Source organism: Squalius cephalus (genome assembly GCF_949319135.1).
Source record: "Squalius cephalus genome assembly, chromosome: 6".
Classification (NCBI taxonomy): domain Eukaryota; kingdom Metazoa; phylum Chordata; class Actinopteri; order Cypriniformes; family Leuciscidae; genus Squalius; species Squalius cephalus.
Genome location: NC_137127.1, coordinates 46,055,441 through 46,071,567, shown reverse-complemented (window position 1 = coordinate 46,071,567; position 16,127 = coordinate 46,055,441). Strand labels below are relative to the sequence as shown.

Sequence of the window (16,127 nt, the reverse complement as noted above, 5' to 3'; positions counted from 1 at the left end):
TCATAACTTAAATATATAATTACACTGTAACAATGACACCTTAAAATAAAGTGTAACCTCCGTATTAAAGTGTAATTATGCATTTAAGTAATAATAATTAACTGCATGTACTTACCATAGAGTTAGAGTTAGGATTAGGGTTAGTTGCATGTAATTATGCATCATTTACTGTTATTACTACGGTAACTACATGTAACGTGTAACAATGACACTGTAAAATAAAGTATTACCAATAATTGAACTTTATTGTAGTAGCTGAATTAGCTGAAAAATTCTCTCCTTAACTTTACACCGACGTGGACTGAATTCAATCAATGAATGGAGTGGCGTGTGATTGGACTAAACCCGTCAGAGATCCTGTAATTCCAGTCGGAGAGCTCAAATTAGCGGCTGTTTTGAGGGTCAACAGTGGAAACAGGGAAATGAAGCAGACTTGATGTTGCGGGAGTGGTTTGTTGGTGTTTGCAGTCAACTGCAGAGAAGGAATGTCTTTATATGTATTTACACACAACACTGAGTATCTGAAAACTTCAGTGGACTACAAATGATGAAAATGTGCAATCACTGCTTTCATGATCGCATCTAAATAACTCTCCGTTAGAAGGCATCCTGTAAATGTGTTGTTTTGCAGAACAACTGGCCTTGATGGAGTGATTTGCAGTTGGCCTGCTTGTCGTTTTCGAGGATTTGACCTGTCAGTTATGAGAACCCATCAATAGGGTTTTAATCAGCATGCATCTGGATTAGACAGCTTGACTCCTCCCAGCCCGAGCATCACTTAAATAAACCTGCTCCCCCTGAGGTCCTGTTCAGTCTCTCTCAGTCTCATCCCGTTCAGATCTCGCTCACAGACGCTTCAAACGCACAATCCCTGGGGAAAATAGTGATGGACATGAAGGAGTTTTGCCTGAGTGAGAACTTCCAGTTTCTAAACCAGCACAAGTAAGTGTGGGACTATCATTGTTTCAAACTGAAATGTCTCTTTAAACCTGCGACACTGTAGAAAATGATTCATTATTATCTTTGTTTACGTGCGGTAAACTTCACAGTAATAATGCTTATAACTGTCACCATAATTTCAGCCTAAATTGAGTTTCATCTACATTTTTTCTTTTCATAATTTTCATAGTAATAGAGTTTTAAGAAGTGAAATGAACATGTGCAGGTTACCACTTTTGCAACTCTGATTTAACTGTAAAATGGCAGTAATTAAGCTTCAGTTTACTGTTTTAATGGGCTGAAATGTTTGTGGTGTGCTGTTTGAACATTGCATGTCATTACAAATATGTAAATAATGCTTCATTTTTCATTAGGTATCATACAATCACTATGCAATGCTTATGACAATTATTTGCTGTGACATGTATCTTAACTGTATACTGGCACGATAATGTTTGTTAGCGGTGCAATAATTCATTTCTAATAATTTTGTACTGACGCATTGATGCATCCTTTATGCATGTTTTAGCATAATTCAGTTGTTTAATTAATTCAGTTGGCATTATTCATAATTCATTTACACATTGTTGTGCCACTCTGATATAGCCTATATAAAGTGGCACAACTTTCATTTACGAAGGGTGTCATGATAGTCAATGATGACTAATCAAATATTTTGGTTACACTTTAGTAACACTATTTTACAGTGTACTTGTTACACATGTTGCATGTAGTAAAAACTACAAATGATGCATAATTACATACAATACTCTAAACCAAACCCTAATCCTAACTCTATAGTAAGTACATGTAGTTAATTATTAATATTCAGACCTTAAATCTATAATCAAACTGTAACTTGAACACCTTAAATAAAGTGTAACCGTGTTACACTGTAATTATACATTTAAGTGTCCTTACTCTAGGGTTAGGGTTTTGGTTTAGGGTTATTTGCATGTACTTATGCATAATTTTTAGTTATTACTAGGCCTATAGTGTGTAACATGTAACGTGTAACAAGAACACTGTAAAATAAAGTGTTACCGGTATTCTAGCCTCTTAGGTCATTACTTGGACGGTAACACTTTATTTTACAGTGTCCTTTGTTACATTACATGCACTTACCATAGTAATAACAGCAAATTATGCATAATTACATCCAACTAACCCTCAACCAAATCTTGATCCTACCCTAACCCTATACATGTAGTTGCTTAGGCCTATATATAATTACACTGTAACACTGACACCTTAAAATAAAGTGTACCCAAATGTAGTTCCAAACTAACACTTTAAACTCACTCCATCCTTGTCAGCCTCTTGGACCCGTCCACCTCTGATGACCCGCCGTCCCCGACCGATGCGCCGCTCAAAGCCGACCCGCTGAGCCCCTCGTTCGGCCTGGACAGCAGCGCGACCCCGTTCAGCCCCGGGAGCGCGTCGGACAGCAGCGGCTACAGCTTGTTCTCCCGCAACCCGTCTCTGAACCCGGACTCCCCGGTGAGCTCCAGCTCCATCTCCAGCACCAGCGCCCCGGCTCTCTTCCACCCGACGGGACACACAGAGTCTCTCCTCAGCGACTTCATCCCCTCGCTGAACCCCGGGCCCAAGCGCCTGTGTCTGGTGTGCGGAGACTTCGCGTCCGGGTACCACTACGGCGTGGCGTCGTGCGAGGCGTGCAAGGCCTTCTTCAAAAGAACCATTCAAGGTGAGCACAACCGCCACAAAACAGCATTACTATATTCACAAGACTAATAAAAGTCAGTATGAACTTATATGAGAATGCATGATGTTAATTAATAACTTAATGAAAATGAGAGTTGGAGTGTGTGAGAGAGGGGCTTATGCTGTTAATGAATGCATGCAATGATCAATATCACACGAGCTAACTATCTGTCTGACATTGATTTGTGTGTGAAGACTCAGTGTGCTGTTTTAATCAAAGCACCTCAGAAGCCGTGCTCAGTACATTTGACATGGTTTTGGTTATTGTTACACGTTACATGTAGTCACTGTAGTAATAACAGTAAATTATGCATAATTACATGCAACTGACCCTAAAACAAACCCTAATCCTAACTCTAACTCTATAGTAAGTACATTTTATTCAGTACTTAAATGCATAATTACACCATAATATGGACCTTAAAATGTGTAAATGTTTAGCCAAAAGTGTAACCAAATAATACTAAGTGAAAATGATGAGGTACTGTAAAGATAGAACTGTTGCCAATGATTAATAACTATCCAGTGGAATTTTTTATAAAATATAAAATAAAAAAATAAAAATACTTTATTATAAGAAAATACATTTTTATAATTAGAATAACGGCAAGAATATAATATTATAACAAATTAGAATTGTTACATATTGAATATATATATGGGATATAATCTGGCTGTGATATGTTGTCTTACAATATAAATCTTTACTATCACTTTTTATCAATTTAACACATCCTTGCTGAATAAAAGTATTAATTTCTCTCAAAGAAGAAAGAAAAAAAAAATGACTGATCCCAAACTTTTGAACGTTAGTTTATATTGTTACAAAAGATTTCTATTTTAAATAAATGCTGTTCTTTTTTGAACATTTTATTCATCAAAGAATCCTGAAAAAAGTATCACAGGTTATAAAAAACATATTAAGCGGCACAACTGTTTCCAACATCGATAATAATTCATCATATTAGAATGATTTGAAGACTGGAGTAATGATGCTGAAAATCCAGCTTTGATCACAGGAATAAATTATATTTTAAAGTATATTAAAATAGAAAACCATTATTTTTAAATTGTAATAATATTTCACAATATTACTGTATTTTTGATCAAATAAATGCAGCATTGATGAGCAGAAGAGACTTCTTTTAAGAGACTATAAGACTATAGTTTCCAACTTTTGACCGGTACTGTATATATATATATATATAAGTTGTGTTCAAAATAATAGCAGTGTGTTTAAAAAAGTGAGTAAAGCTCAAAATCCTTATAATAGCTTTTATTTCAATACACGCAAATGCATTGGGAAAACTGCACTTCTATTTGAAATCAAAACATGAAGAACAATTTATCAAATCTGTTATTACTTCATAGAAAGGGAAGAAAAAGGAATATTAGGCAGTTCAAAAAAAAAAACAGTCAGACATTTGCTGTATGAACTGAAAAATGCTTGAAGATTTATCTTTCTTGTGAATCCCTGAACTGATGTTTAGTTGTATAAGCTCTGTTTCTGCTCTCTGCTCCTCATGGAGTCGGCCAGCTCCCGTGAACAGGTGTTCCAGCCCAGGACGACTGCACTAGGCCACAGTTACTCTGCATTTCTTGGTTTTGCCTTAATAAACAGTATTTGTGATGTCTCCCCACAAGTCCTCTACTGGGTTAGGCTCCGGGGATTGGGCTGGCCACTCCATAACGTTACTCTCGTTGGTCTGGAGCCGAGACGCTGCGCTCTTATGGTGTGTTTGGGGTCGTTGTCTTGTTGAAACTCCCGTCTCAAGGGCATTTCCTCTTCGGCATCAGGCAACATGACGTCTTTAAGTATTCTGATGTACTCAAACTGATCCGTTGTATGCGATAAATAGGCCCAACACTAGTATGAGAAGCATCCCTATATCAGCATGGTCACTCTTCACAGCGTACTGTGGCTGGACATCAGTGTTTGGGGGTCGTCTGAACAACAGTCTTGCTTTCATCAGTCCACAAAACTCTTTAGGCCAGTCAGTAGGCGCGTTTCCATTACAGACTTGCACAAAACGTTTGCGATTTTTTCTAAATGTCGACAAAAAACTATTGTGAAATGACGGCGTTTCCATTAACCGATGTTATGCGACTAAAACTTCATTTTTCCTCTCGCGATCAGTAAAATCATTCCAAAAACCATTGCAATGGACGTTAGTAGGTTTCTGTACTATATCCCAGCCACTGCACTGGCCATTATTATTAATCGAAGGAGATGTGTGTGTGTTTTCAAGCATTAATGGTGAGGAACGACCCTTATTATACTTGTGAGCGGCACATATGAGGAGTTTCTGGGTGTTTCTCCCTCAGATCTGCTTCGAGGTCTTGATTGTGGCATTTATTTGCGGTTTAGAATCCATTATTCCTGTAATTCTTCTGTCTTTTATGAGTTTAATAAAGAACTCTATCTCGTACTCTGTCCAAACACACCGCGTCATCTACGTCAGGTGACTGTAAATGCACAAAAATTGCAGTTTTGTGAAATATTTATTTTTCGAATTGCCTGTAAAACCTCCTCGTGCGAGCGTAAAAACTTTTTTTTGCGATAAATGGGAGTTTTTGCGAAATTGACGTGTTTCCATTGGGCGTATTTTCAATTCGCAATTTCAATTTGCGCAATTTGAAGGGTAATGGAAACACAGCTACTGTGTTCTTTGACAGATTGTCCCCTCTTCATCACGTCGTATTTTCAACAATGGGACGTTGCGGGGACTTCTTGCCGATAGCTTGGCTTCACATATTATGCGTCTTCTCGTTGCCCCAGTGCTCTCGGGTAACTTGAGATCTTCTTCGCTCGCCCTGGAGCTGATCACTGTCTGAGTCTTTGCCACTTTGGCTATTCTTCGATCCATTCCAATGGCAGGTTTCCGTTTTCTTCCACGTCTTTCTGGGTTTGGGTTGCCATTTCAAAGCATGTGATATCATTTTAGCTGAGCCGCCTAGCATTTTCTGCACTTCTTTATACGTTTTCCCCTCTCGAATCAACTTCTTAATCAGAGTACGCTATTCTTCTGAACAATGTCTGGAACGGCCCATTTTACTCAGATTTTCAGAGAGAAATGCACTATAACCAGCATGTCCAGTCCAGGACGGCCTTCGTCCTGAGATAAGGGCCACTTGTTTGACACCAGTTTGAATAACCTCATTATTGAACTCCACACTACGACTCTTTCAATTAATGATTCAATTACACAGCATTTTGCATGTTGTGACGGTTGGGTCTGCTGTTTTTCTATTATGTACTTACTAGTACATTATTTGCCATGTTGAAATATAATTTCTACCAACAACAGTGATTGATCTGGTTAGTGATGTCGGACTGCTATTATTGTGCTTCTGACTGATGGATGATTTGTATTGGCTTTGGCCTTGGGCAGACAGAGCACAAGTGTAAGCAGTGTGTGTGTGTGTGTTAACATATCAATATATTGATAAAGTGTTCAATCACATAATGGATGCTCTAATCACACAGTCTTGTCCAGTGTTGTGTTTTACACACATCTATTGATCATTCTCAACTGTGGAAATGGGGGGAAAAAATGCAGGATTTGCTTCTCTGGCTTTAATGGGTGTTGAACAGCCGTCAATACACTCGCCTCTGGGAAAACACAAACTTTCTACGTCTTGCTATGATTATTAAATTATGAGGCAGTGCAAATCAATAGTTGAACTCTGTCTGGACTCCTATGGATTTCTGTGTGAAAGCTCAGCTTGTGAAGCGTGGACTTTATGTCTGATTAAACAAATGTATATATAATCTCACTCAGCGAGTGTTACAGCTCTCAGTGTTGTGCTTTTTATTACCAGTCCACTAACGGCGTGTCCTGAAGAGAAGGAGACTGCTGTAGAAGTATTCAGAGCCACTGAAGAAACCTTTGTTCAGAATATGACGAGAGTTTGATGTGTTGGTGTTTCAGGAAACATCGAGTACAGTTGTCCTGTGGTGAATGACTGCGAGATCACCAAGAGACGGAGGAAGTCTTGCCAAGCCTGTCGTTTCCAGAAGTGCCTGCGCGCCGGCATGATGAGAGAGGGTCAGTCCAACATGAGTCGGATAGATTTGAACAATGACTTTTATTTTAGCTTTAGATGTTTGCTTTGCATGGGTAAAAATAAGCCGTGCCCATATACTGGATTCCACACTGGCGGAAAAGCTCATTTTGTTATGCAATATTTCAAAAGATATTAGTAGCAAAACAATGGGAATATTTTACATTAAGCCTCCATTAGTCAACAATATCTACATTTGTTACTGTATTTAATAATTATTCACGTTGGTAAATTAAATACAGCTGTTGATTGTTAGTTCCATTAAATAATATTAACAGATGCAATTTTGGATTTATTAAGTAAGGGATAATGTATAGTGAGCCGGTTGTTATAGTGAATAACAACCCCGACAGGCTGAACGGGATCCCGACGCGAATACTTCGCAGCGGTCTGTTATCAAGAAATAACAGACCGCATTCTACATTGGAATTCAGCCAAGCCATGTAATAATAATAAATAAATGTTGAATTTTACATTAACTAGGATTAATAAGTCATTTTCATTGTTTTTCATGTTTACCAATGCAGTTGTTAATAAATAAAGTGTTACTACTTATATACTGAAATTGAACACAATCTTAAATCATTATTCTTCATTTTATGTAATGAGGTTTCTTTGTTTTGCATATACAATTTTTTTTTCCAGATTTAAATTAGATTTTCACTCCCAGATTTTTATGTTTCCATCCACCTATTTATTTATATTCACATTTTGGGATATCGCATAAATAAACTCTGGATGCATAAATTCTGAAAATGCACATAAAAAACGCAATAATTATAATTATTATTTACCGAATAAATCCCTCGATTCCCGTGACTTTGCCTCAGCAGAGGCTGTGATTGGATAACCGGACGAACCAGCGGACCAATCGCATCGCAGCATCTCAGATGTTGGTTTGGTGGTTCTGAAAATCCTGAGCCAAAGTGTGTGATCAGGATGATTTGTTTAATTCCCTCCAGAAGCATCTCACACGAGTGTGTTCCCGAACACACTGCTTTATTCGCAAATGCTTTATGCAATATTCCAATTTTGCGCACAAGTTAAATTCGCAACTTTTGATGGAAACTTTTGTGCATGTCTTTTTATTTTTTAGTAAAGGTGTCTTGACAAGAATAATAAACAAGTAGAACTATTGATTTAGCTTAAACAAGGTGTTGTTTGCCCGTACCTGTTCAGGTGTGCGCATGGACCGCGTGAGAGGAGGCCGACAGAAGTACAAGCGCAGAGCCGACTCAGCACTTTCTCTCTTCACCAAAACACCTTACACACATCCGAGCAAACCAATCAGTGAGTCTCAACACACACGGGTCCACATTCATTACAACAGCCTTTGCTAACCACTTTTACATCTTTAACATCAACAACACTAGAAACTGTCGTCAGTGGATTATGTGTGGTTGAGGGTTTAACATGATTAAGGGTTTAACTTCATCTATAAAGCATCATCTTTTCCCTTCCAGGAAACAAAGTGATCTCTCAGCTTCTGGTGTGTGAGCCGGCTCCTCTGCGCGCCACTCCTGACCCCGCGACCCCTGACAGTGACCTTAAAACACTGATGACCTTATGTGACCTTTTAAACAGGGAGCTCCTGGTTATGATTGGCTGGGCTAAACACATACCAGGTACACATTTAGATGTTGTTGAGCTCAGTATATCAGGGTTCGCACAAGGTTTCTTAAAGTGCTTGAGTTTGGCTTTTATGAAATTTAAGTCCTGGAAAATCCTTGAAAACAGTCATATTTATTAAAAGGTACTTTAAAAGTGCTTGAATTATTGAAAGAAAATATATGTGAAATTAGTGTTTAATTTTATTGATAAAACAATCTTTTCACGCAAAATGAACGCTGCCGCCCGTCTGATATATAGAGCCATTTCGCATGTCTATGACTGTGATGTTGCTCATATAAATATCCAAGTATATGATACAGCTTTCATTCTTCAGGTCACTCATATATTCATGAGAAAAAAAAAGCAATAATCCCCGCAAAGCCGTGTTTTACAGTGATTTTAGAACAGCTAAAACAAGGCTTCATGCTTTTATAAAACGGTTGCTTCATAAAAATATTCATTTTAATATTTATTTTATTCATAAAATAAACACCAGCAACAAAAAATATAACGTTATAACACATTTATTCCTCCGCCAAGAAATGTAGTTCCAAAGAGGTTGCTAAGCAACACATGTGCGTCACAGGCTTCGAACGCGGCTCAACCAATCAGAATCAAGGACCGGAACTATCCGTTTTATAAATCAGTTTGAATAAGAAAGCGATATCTTTGTCATAGTATCCTTTCAGTGGTTAAAGTTACCATAATCATTGCATCCGCTGCACTTTATTTGTACCATTTTGTTTTATTAGTTTATTTTTATTGATCCATTTACCTTTTTTTAGAATTTGAAAGATAATAAAGATATTATTTAACAAGAAGTCCTTTAAACCCAAGAAAGTAGTGCTTGAAAAGTCCTAGAGTTGTATGTGCCCGTGTCTGTCTGAACCCGGATATACCCCTGTAAAGCCGGCTCTCTCCGTTCCAGGGTTCTCCGGCCTGTCTCTGGTGGATCAGATGGCTTTGCTCCAGAGCGGCTGGATGGAGACGCTGGTCCTGAACGTGGTGTGGAGATCTCAGGCCTCGGCCGACGAGCTTCAGTTTGCGGAGAACCTCCGCCTGAGCGAGAGCCAGAGCCGAGCCGCGGGACTGCAGGATCTCTACACGGCCCTCAGACACCTGACCCTCAGGTACCAGCAGATGAGCCTGACCCAGGAGGAGATGCTCACGCTCAAAGCCATGGCCCTGGCCAACTCAGGTACACATCACCAATAACTCACACACTTCAACAGATGCTTCCGATAGATAAAGCCTAGAGTTGGCTTAAGCTTAATAATCAGCAATAAAAATAAAAATGTGTTATTCTGTATTATATATTAAATTATATATACAGGTGAAACTCAAAAAATTAGAATATCGTGCAAAAGTTCATTTATTTCAGTAATTCAACTTAAAAGGTGAAACTAATATATTATATAGACTCATTACATGCAAAGTGAGATATTTTAAGCCTTTATTTGTTATAATTTTTATGGTTATTATGGCTTACAGCTTATGAACATTTTAAAAATTTCCGAGATTTTGAATTTGGGGTTTTCATAAGCTATAAGCCATAATCATCAAGATTATAACAAATAAAGGCTTGAAATATCTCACTTTGCATGTAATGAGTCTATAGAATATATTAGTTTCACCTTTTAAGTTGCACGATATTCAAATTTTTTGAGTTTCACCTGTATATAAATTCAGTATTATAAAATATAATACAAAGCTAATTATAGATAATACATAATAAAAAGAAAGTTATATAAAATACAAAAATATTAATTACATTATTATGTATTATCATAAAATAATGCTATACTATGTTATATTATATTATATATAAAATACATAAATATTAATTATATTATTAAACTCAACTAAAAATATTTTTAAATACTAATGCTAAAGTTGACTAAAAAGAGGAATAAAAAAATCATCTTTTGGAAATTGAACTTAATGCCTTAATTAAAAAAATTAGGAAAAATCCAACCTTTAAGGACACCAATTTTCTTTGTGAATGAATAATGTATCGTAAATAAATAAATGTTCTTCCTTAAAATACAGGGTGCATAAGTTTGGATACACCTATGTTAAATTCCCATAGAGGCAGGCAGATTTTTATTTTTAAAGGCCAGTTACTTCATGGATCCAGGAGACTATGCATCCTGATAAAGTTCCCTTGGCCTTTGGAATTAAAATAGCCCCACATCATCACATAGCCTTCACCATACCTAGAGATCCATGAAGTAACTGGCCTTTAAAAATAAAACTCTGCCTGCCTCTATGGGAATTTAACATAGGGGTGTCCAAACTTATGCACCCTGTATTTTAAGGAAGAACATTTATTTATTTACGATACATTATTCATTCACAAAGAAAATTGGTGTCCTTAAAGGTTGGATTTTTCCTAATTTTTTAAATTAAGGCATTAAGTTCAATTTCCAAAAGATGATTTTTTATTCCTCTTTTTAGTCAACTTTAGCATGGGTGTCTAAACTTAGGCATAGCACTGTACATATACTGTATAATAGAAATCTCTCTCTCTCTTATATATATATATATATATATATATATATATATATTAATAGAAATGCATTATTATAATTTTATATCATTATACAAAGCTAATTATCTAATTACAGATAACAAATAAAACAAATAAAAAGTTATATTTTATTTTATTATTTTATATATAAAAAATACACAAAAATTATATACTATTATAATATTTATATTATTATACATGTTATAGAAGTATTATAATAGTTATATGAAACTACATATATATTCATAGAAAATCGTTATAATATAACATTATATTATTTTACAAAACTATTTTCAAGCACTGAAGCGAAGTCTGTAGATCAGAAGATTCTATATACAGTTATAAGTTCTGTATAAACAAATTCAGCACGTCAGAAGTGTGACTAGTTGATGTACGAAGAGGTTATGTGTTCATTAACTGTGTGGTGTGTGTGTGTTTATGGTTGTATTGATGCTTTTATGGTTGTATTGTGTTTATGGTTGTATTGATGCTGCTTAAGAAGCGTTCAGGGATTGCTTAAACTCTCTAAATCTGGTTTGTTTGATAGCAATTCATTCTACTTCATTTTAGTTCCCATTTCCAGTCTCAGACTCAAAAACAATCAATAGGGATCTAGCCGTGCGGAGCGCAGATCAATAAACCATTAGCCGTGTCTCCCAGCCTGCATCTGACCACAGGGCAGATTCGAGTCGGACAGCACTGGGAAACTATTGGACACAGAAAGATCTGGAGAGCGTGAGCAAACAGACGTGCTCTGCTAGTCCATTAAGCATCAACAATAGGAGTCGCCACAGTGTCATCGGCACTGATCCTCCACTCGTCTCCGCACTCCGACCTTCAACCAGATAAATATTCTGAATGTTTCAATCCAGTCTGACTTCTGACTTATAATGCTGCCTGAACCATAATCATAATCATAATCATACTCTGTTTGCTCGTTGGCCAGAGGAGAACTGAGTCTGGCTTCTCCAAAGGTTTTCTTTTCTCCATTCTGTCACTGATGGAGTTTCGGTTCCTCGCCACCGTCGCCTTCTCTCGCTTTTGTCTTTTGGCTTGCTTAGTTGGGGACATTCAATTTAATATTCATCGATATTATTGATGTGCCTGCATTGACACCATTAGCCTATATGAGAACTGAACTGAGCTGGACGATGAGAGTGGCTATAAATATATTCTAAATTAATAACTTTTTTACAACAAAAATGAACCATCACTGAACTTACTTAAGCTGGACTGTGACGCTTTTTTCTTCTGGAAATTCATTTCTTCTCATGCAAACTCTGTTGCATTATTTTCCTGTTATCTCTGTAAAGCTGATTTAAAACTATCTGTAGGCTATTATAAAAAGCGCTATAAATAAAGTTGACTTGACTTTAACACTCAATCGGATGTCGTACATGACCTTGCCGATGGTTGGCCAAATAGATGTGACTGGGAGAACTATTGTTTTTGCTCTGGACACAGAGAGATCTGAAGAGCGTAAGCAATAGCCGTGCTCTGCTAGTCCATTAAGCATCAACAATAGGAGTCGCGCGGTTTTAAGCAAACACAACAGAGTGTTTAACACTCAGTCGGATGTGGTATGTGACCTTGCCGATGGTTTCCTTCCAGACGCGGAGAACGTGGAGTGCGCAGACGCAGTGCAGTGTTTCCAGGACGGGCTCCACGAGGCGCTTCAGGAGTACGAGAGCGCGCAGAGGCCGGCGGAGCCGCACCGGGCCGGGAGACTCCTCATGACGCTCCCGCTGCTCCGACAGACGGCTCACCGATCCGCTCGCTGCTTCAGCCGGATACACACGCAGGGACGCGTGCCCATGCACAAACTCTTCCTGGAGATGCTGGACGCCAACATCTAGACTCGCACACTGTGGACTGAGAAGGGGCGCCGATAGACAGTGAAAGAATATGAGGATGGGCCCGTTACACCCGTTCCAGTAATAAAGCCGCGTTTCCACCCGGAACAATTTGTCCCGGGAACTTTTTTCCCCCCCAGACCTGTTGCTGTGTTTCCACCGCGATCTAAAGTACCTAAAGTAATCTGAAGTAAAGTATGATTATCTTTAAAGGCTGCCTGTTTTACTTTTGGCTGGGGGACTACCGATGAAAATTAGCACTTTTGAGCTAACTCAGGTATATTTACATTGTTTTAATGTTGATTAATGTACACTGTCCCCTTTCAAATAAAGAATAAATGAAAAAAAATAAATGAAATGTACCGTGAAGATTAGGCAAATTAGTCCGGCGACTTTACAGTTCACGCTGGATTTCATGCGCTGAATTTAAAGGTCTACTAAAGCATAAAAATACCTTAATATGTTTGAGAAAACATGCTAAGTTCACACACTCGTTTCTCTGAAAAACACGTCTACAGCCAGCTATTTTACTTTGAAACGTGCGTTTCCGGGCTGGAAAGTTTGTTTTTGTTTTGGTCTGTGTTTCTGCACCCAATTTTCATTGTCCAATGCGCTCGTTCCTGTTGCGTGTGCTCAAACTGGCGACCCGAGTGATCGCCGTCGAGTCTGAGGAGGCGGGAGAAACAACGATCTCGGATATTTTGAGTTTTGACTGCAGTACCTATTTCGACCACTAGTTGTTATTCTTAGACTGCACCTTTAAGCTTAATAAAGCCTGAACCTCGTCATCGGTCCAGCAGTCGTATTTTTTAAACTCTATTGTTGATTCAAATAGCAAACAACTGTTACTGCACGAAACCAAGTCAATCAAAATGCGGCATGAACTCGACCAATCAGCATGTTCGGTGTTCGGGGCACTGAACATGCTGATTGGTCGAGTTCATGCCGCATTTTGATTGGTTGGTCGAGTTCATGCCGCATTTTGATTGGTTGGTCGAGTTCATGACGCATTTTGATTGGTTGGTCGAGTTCATGCCGCATTTTGATTGGTTGACTCCACGCAGCATTTTATTTCAATAACAGTTGTTTGCTATAGACCTTATTCACTGCAGCGCCATCTTTGATTTTTAATGGGAATGACAGCGAGGCTGTGAGGGACAGGCATGCATCTCTTCAATGGGCTGTACTGTTATTTCATGTGTTTTGGGATTGTTCTGCTCATGAAACACTGGAAAAATATCTTCCCAAGAAATTTCAGTTAACGAAAAACTCCCGACAATATAAGCCGTGGAAAATTGCAAGTAATCTAGGAGCTTTATACCGCTTTTTACAGCGGATGCCATTGGAAACACGGCAAGTCTATCCCTCACAGCCTCGCTTTCGTGGCGCTGCTCTGAATAAGGTCTATTCAAATTAACGATGGAGTTTAAAAAATACGACCTATGGGCCGACGACGAGGTTCAGGCTTAATTAAGCGGATGAAATCCAGCGGGAACCGTAAAGTTCTAGACTAATCGCCTAATCTTCACGGCAACAGGTCTGCGAGGAAAACAGTTCCTGGGACAAATTGTTCCGGGTAATTTCGGTGTAAACGCGGCTAACGCGATCTCTGGGGGTCCAAAGTGCGAAAGCCCTTAGAATAATCCTAACGTCCCTTAGCGGCGCTCCTGATAAAGCTCTGGGATGCTGTTATAAAGCAGAAGAACCTTCACACAGAGGTCAAGGGTCACGTTTAACACAACAAAGCAGCTCTTCGGAGTTTGGCAGCTAAACTGCACTTGAAGACGAGAGGTTAATATCTCTCTCTGTCTCGCTGAAGCACAATCTTTTACTATTTATTTGATATGAAATTCATGGAGATTATCGTTTTATAAGGTGTTGGCGATAGTTTAGATGACGCAATTTCTTTTTTTTTTAGCATTTTACAATGATATATCAATATTTTTCTTTCTTTTTTAATATAATTCTGTAGTTTTTTTTTCAGTCTAGATTTGGGAATTTGGTTAATATCGAAGACGCTATATTTCTGCATTACAGTTCCAGCGCTCAGCATCATAAACTCTCACCATAACACAAATGTAGTCGGCAGGACATCGTCAAGCTATGGAGCCTTTCTATTTATTGCCTAATTTATTACAAGTACCATCTGCTGTTATTTATATGAAAATAAATTATTTTTTGGGGAATTTTCAAGAGTGCTTTTTTCCTGATATTGATAACTGAATGAATGCATTCACATACAATAACATAAAAAGAGTTTTATTCAGTGTTCTAGGAGGAATACAGTAAAAAAAAAAGTAATAACTTATCAAATGGTTCATGTTCAACACAAGATTCATTGAATTCACAGCGTCATTACAATCATCACCATTCAGTTTACATTTAGGGATCACAACTATAACAGAATTATATCTGGTATTGATACCACATTTTCAAGCATTACCATAAATGGGGTAAAATACTGAGGTTTTTAACAAAGAAAATCTGATAATATGAACACTGATCATTCAGGACTGCAGCTTTCTGCATGTTTGGGGTTCATATTCGGCCACAATCAAATTCAAGCCGACTTTAAGGAGTAATTGATGATTTTACTATAGTAAAAGCCCATTTCATAGGCAGACTGATCCTATACAGCAGTGAAGACTGTTCACATTCACCCAGAACACACTCTCAGGTGTGACACAAGCTGCCAGATCAGCTGGATCAAGCGTCGGACTGGTGGAAATTGCACTGAATGTTTGCTGAATATATAATATATATATATGAATATAGATTGTGTTGTGTGTGACAGAGCTGCTCACTCCAAGCATTGCTTACACTATTACCGTCCTCATTAACTCACGTCTACACCGGCTTACACGTGGTTGTTAGTTATTGACATAAATGCATTTTTTTGTGGTAACACTTTACAATAAGGTTTCATTTGTTCACTACTTTAGTTAAAATTAATTAAGAATGAACAATACTTCTACAGCATTTATTAATATAAATTAATGTTAATTTCATTTCATTACTAATAAATTATTGAAATTAGGGCTGCACGATATTGAAGAAAAATGCGATAACTCATTAAATAATGCGATATGCGATATGATAATGCTTAAAGTATGAACACCGCCGTCGGTGTATGAATGAGTGTGTGAATGGGTGAATGTGAGGCTATGTAAAGCGCTTTGGTGGCCATAGGTCTGTGAAAGCGCTATATAAATGCAGTCCATTTACCATTTAAAGTGTGTAAAATAAACTTAAATTATCTTTAATATATATTTAAAATTATATAACCTACATGTGTGTTTCACATTCTTTATGTGACTAGAAAACATCCCTACAGCTTCTGACAGTGAACAGCAGTGTTTTACTGTGGTATAAGAAGAGTAAACCTCTGGGTTCAGGTTATTAAA

The 16,127-nt window shown here is 37.8% G+C and overlaps 1 protein-coding gene across 1 annotated transcript; it reads left to right on the top strand.

Annotated features, from left to right (window-relative positions):
* The first annotated feature begins 813 nt into the window (after positions 1-813).
* Positions 814-14,906, top strand: esrrd (estrogen-related receptor delta). The gene is made up of 8 exons (XM_079873380.1): positions 814-942; positions 2,256-2,647; positions 6,597-6,713; positions 7,909-8,019; positions 8,193-8,354; positions 9,269-9,538; positions 12,482-13,486; positions 14,188-14,906. The coding sequence occupies exons 1-7, from the start codon at positions 887-889 to the stop codon at positions 12,724-12,726; spliced, it is 1,353 nt and encodes a 450-aa protein (XP_079729506.1). The 5' UTR covers positions 814-886; the 3' UTR covers positions 12,727-13,486; positions 14,188-14,906.
* The last annotated feature ends 1,221 nt before the right edge of the window (positions 14,907-16,127 follow it).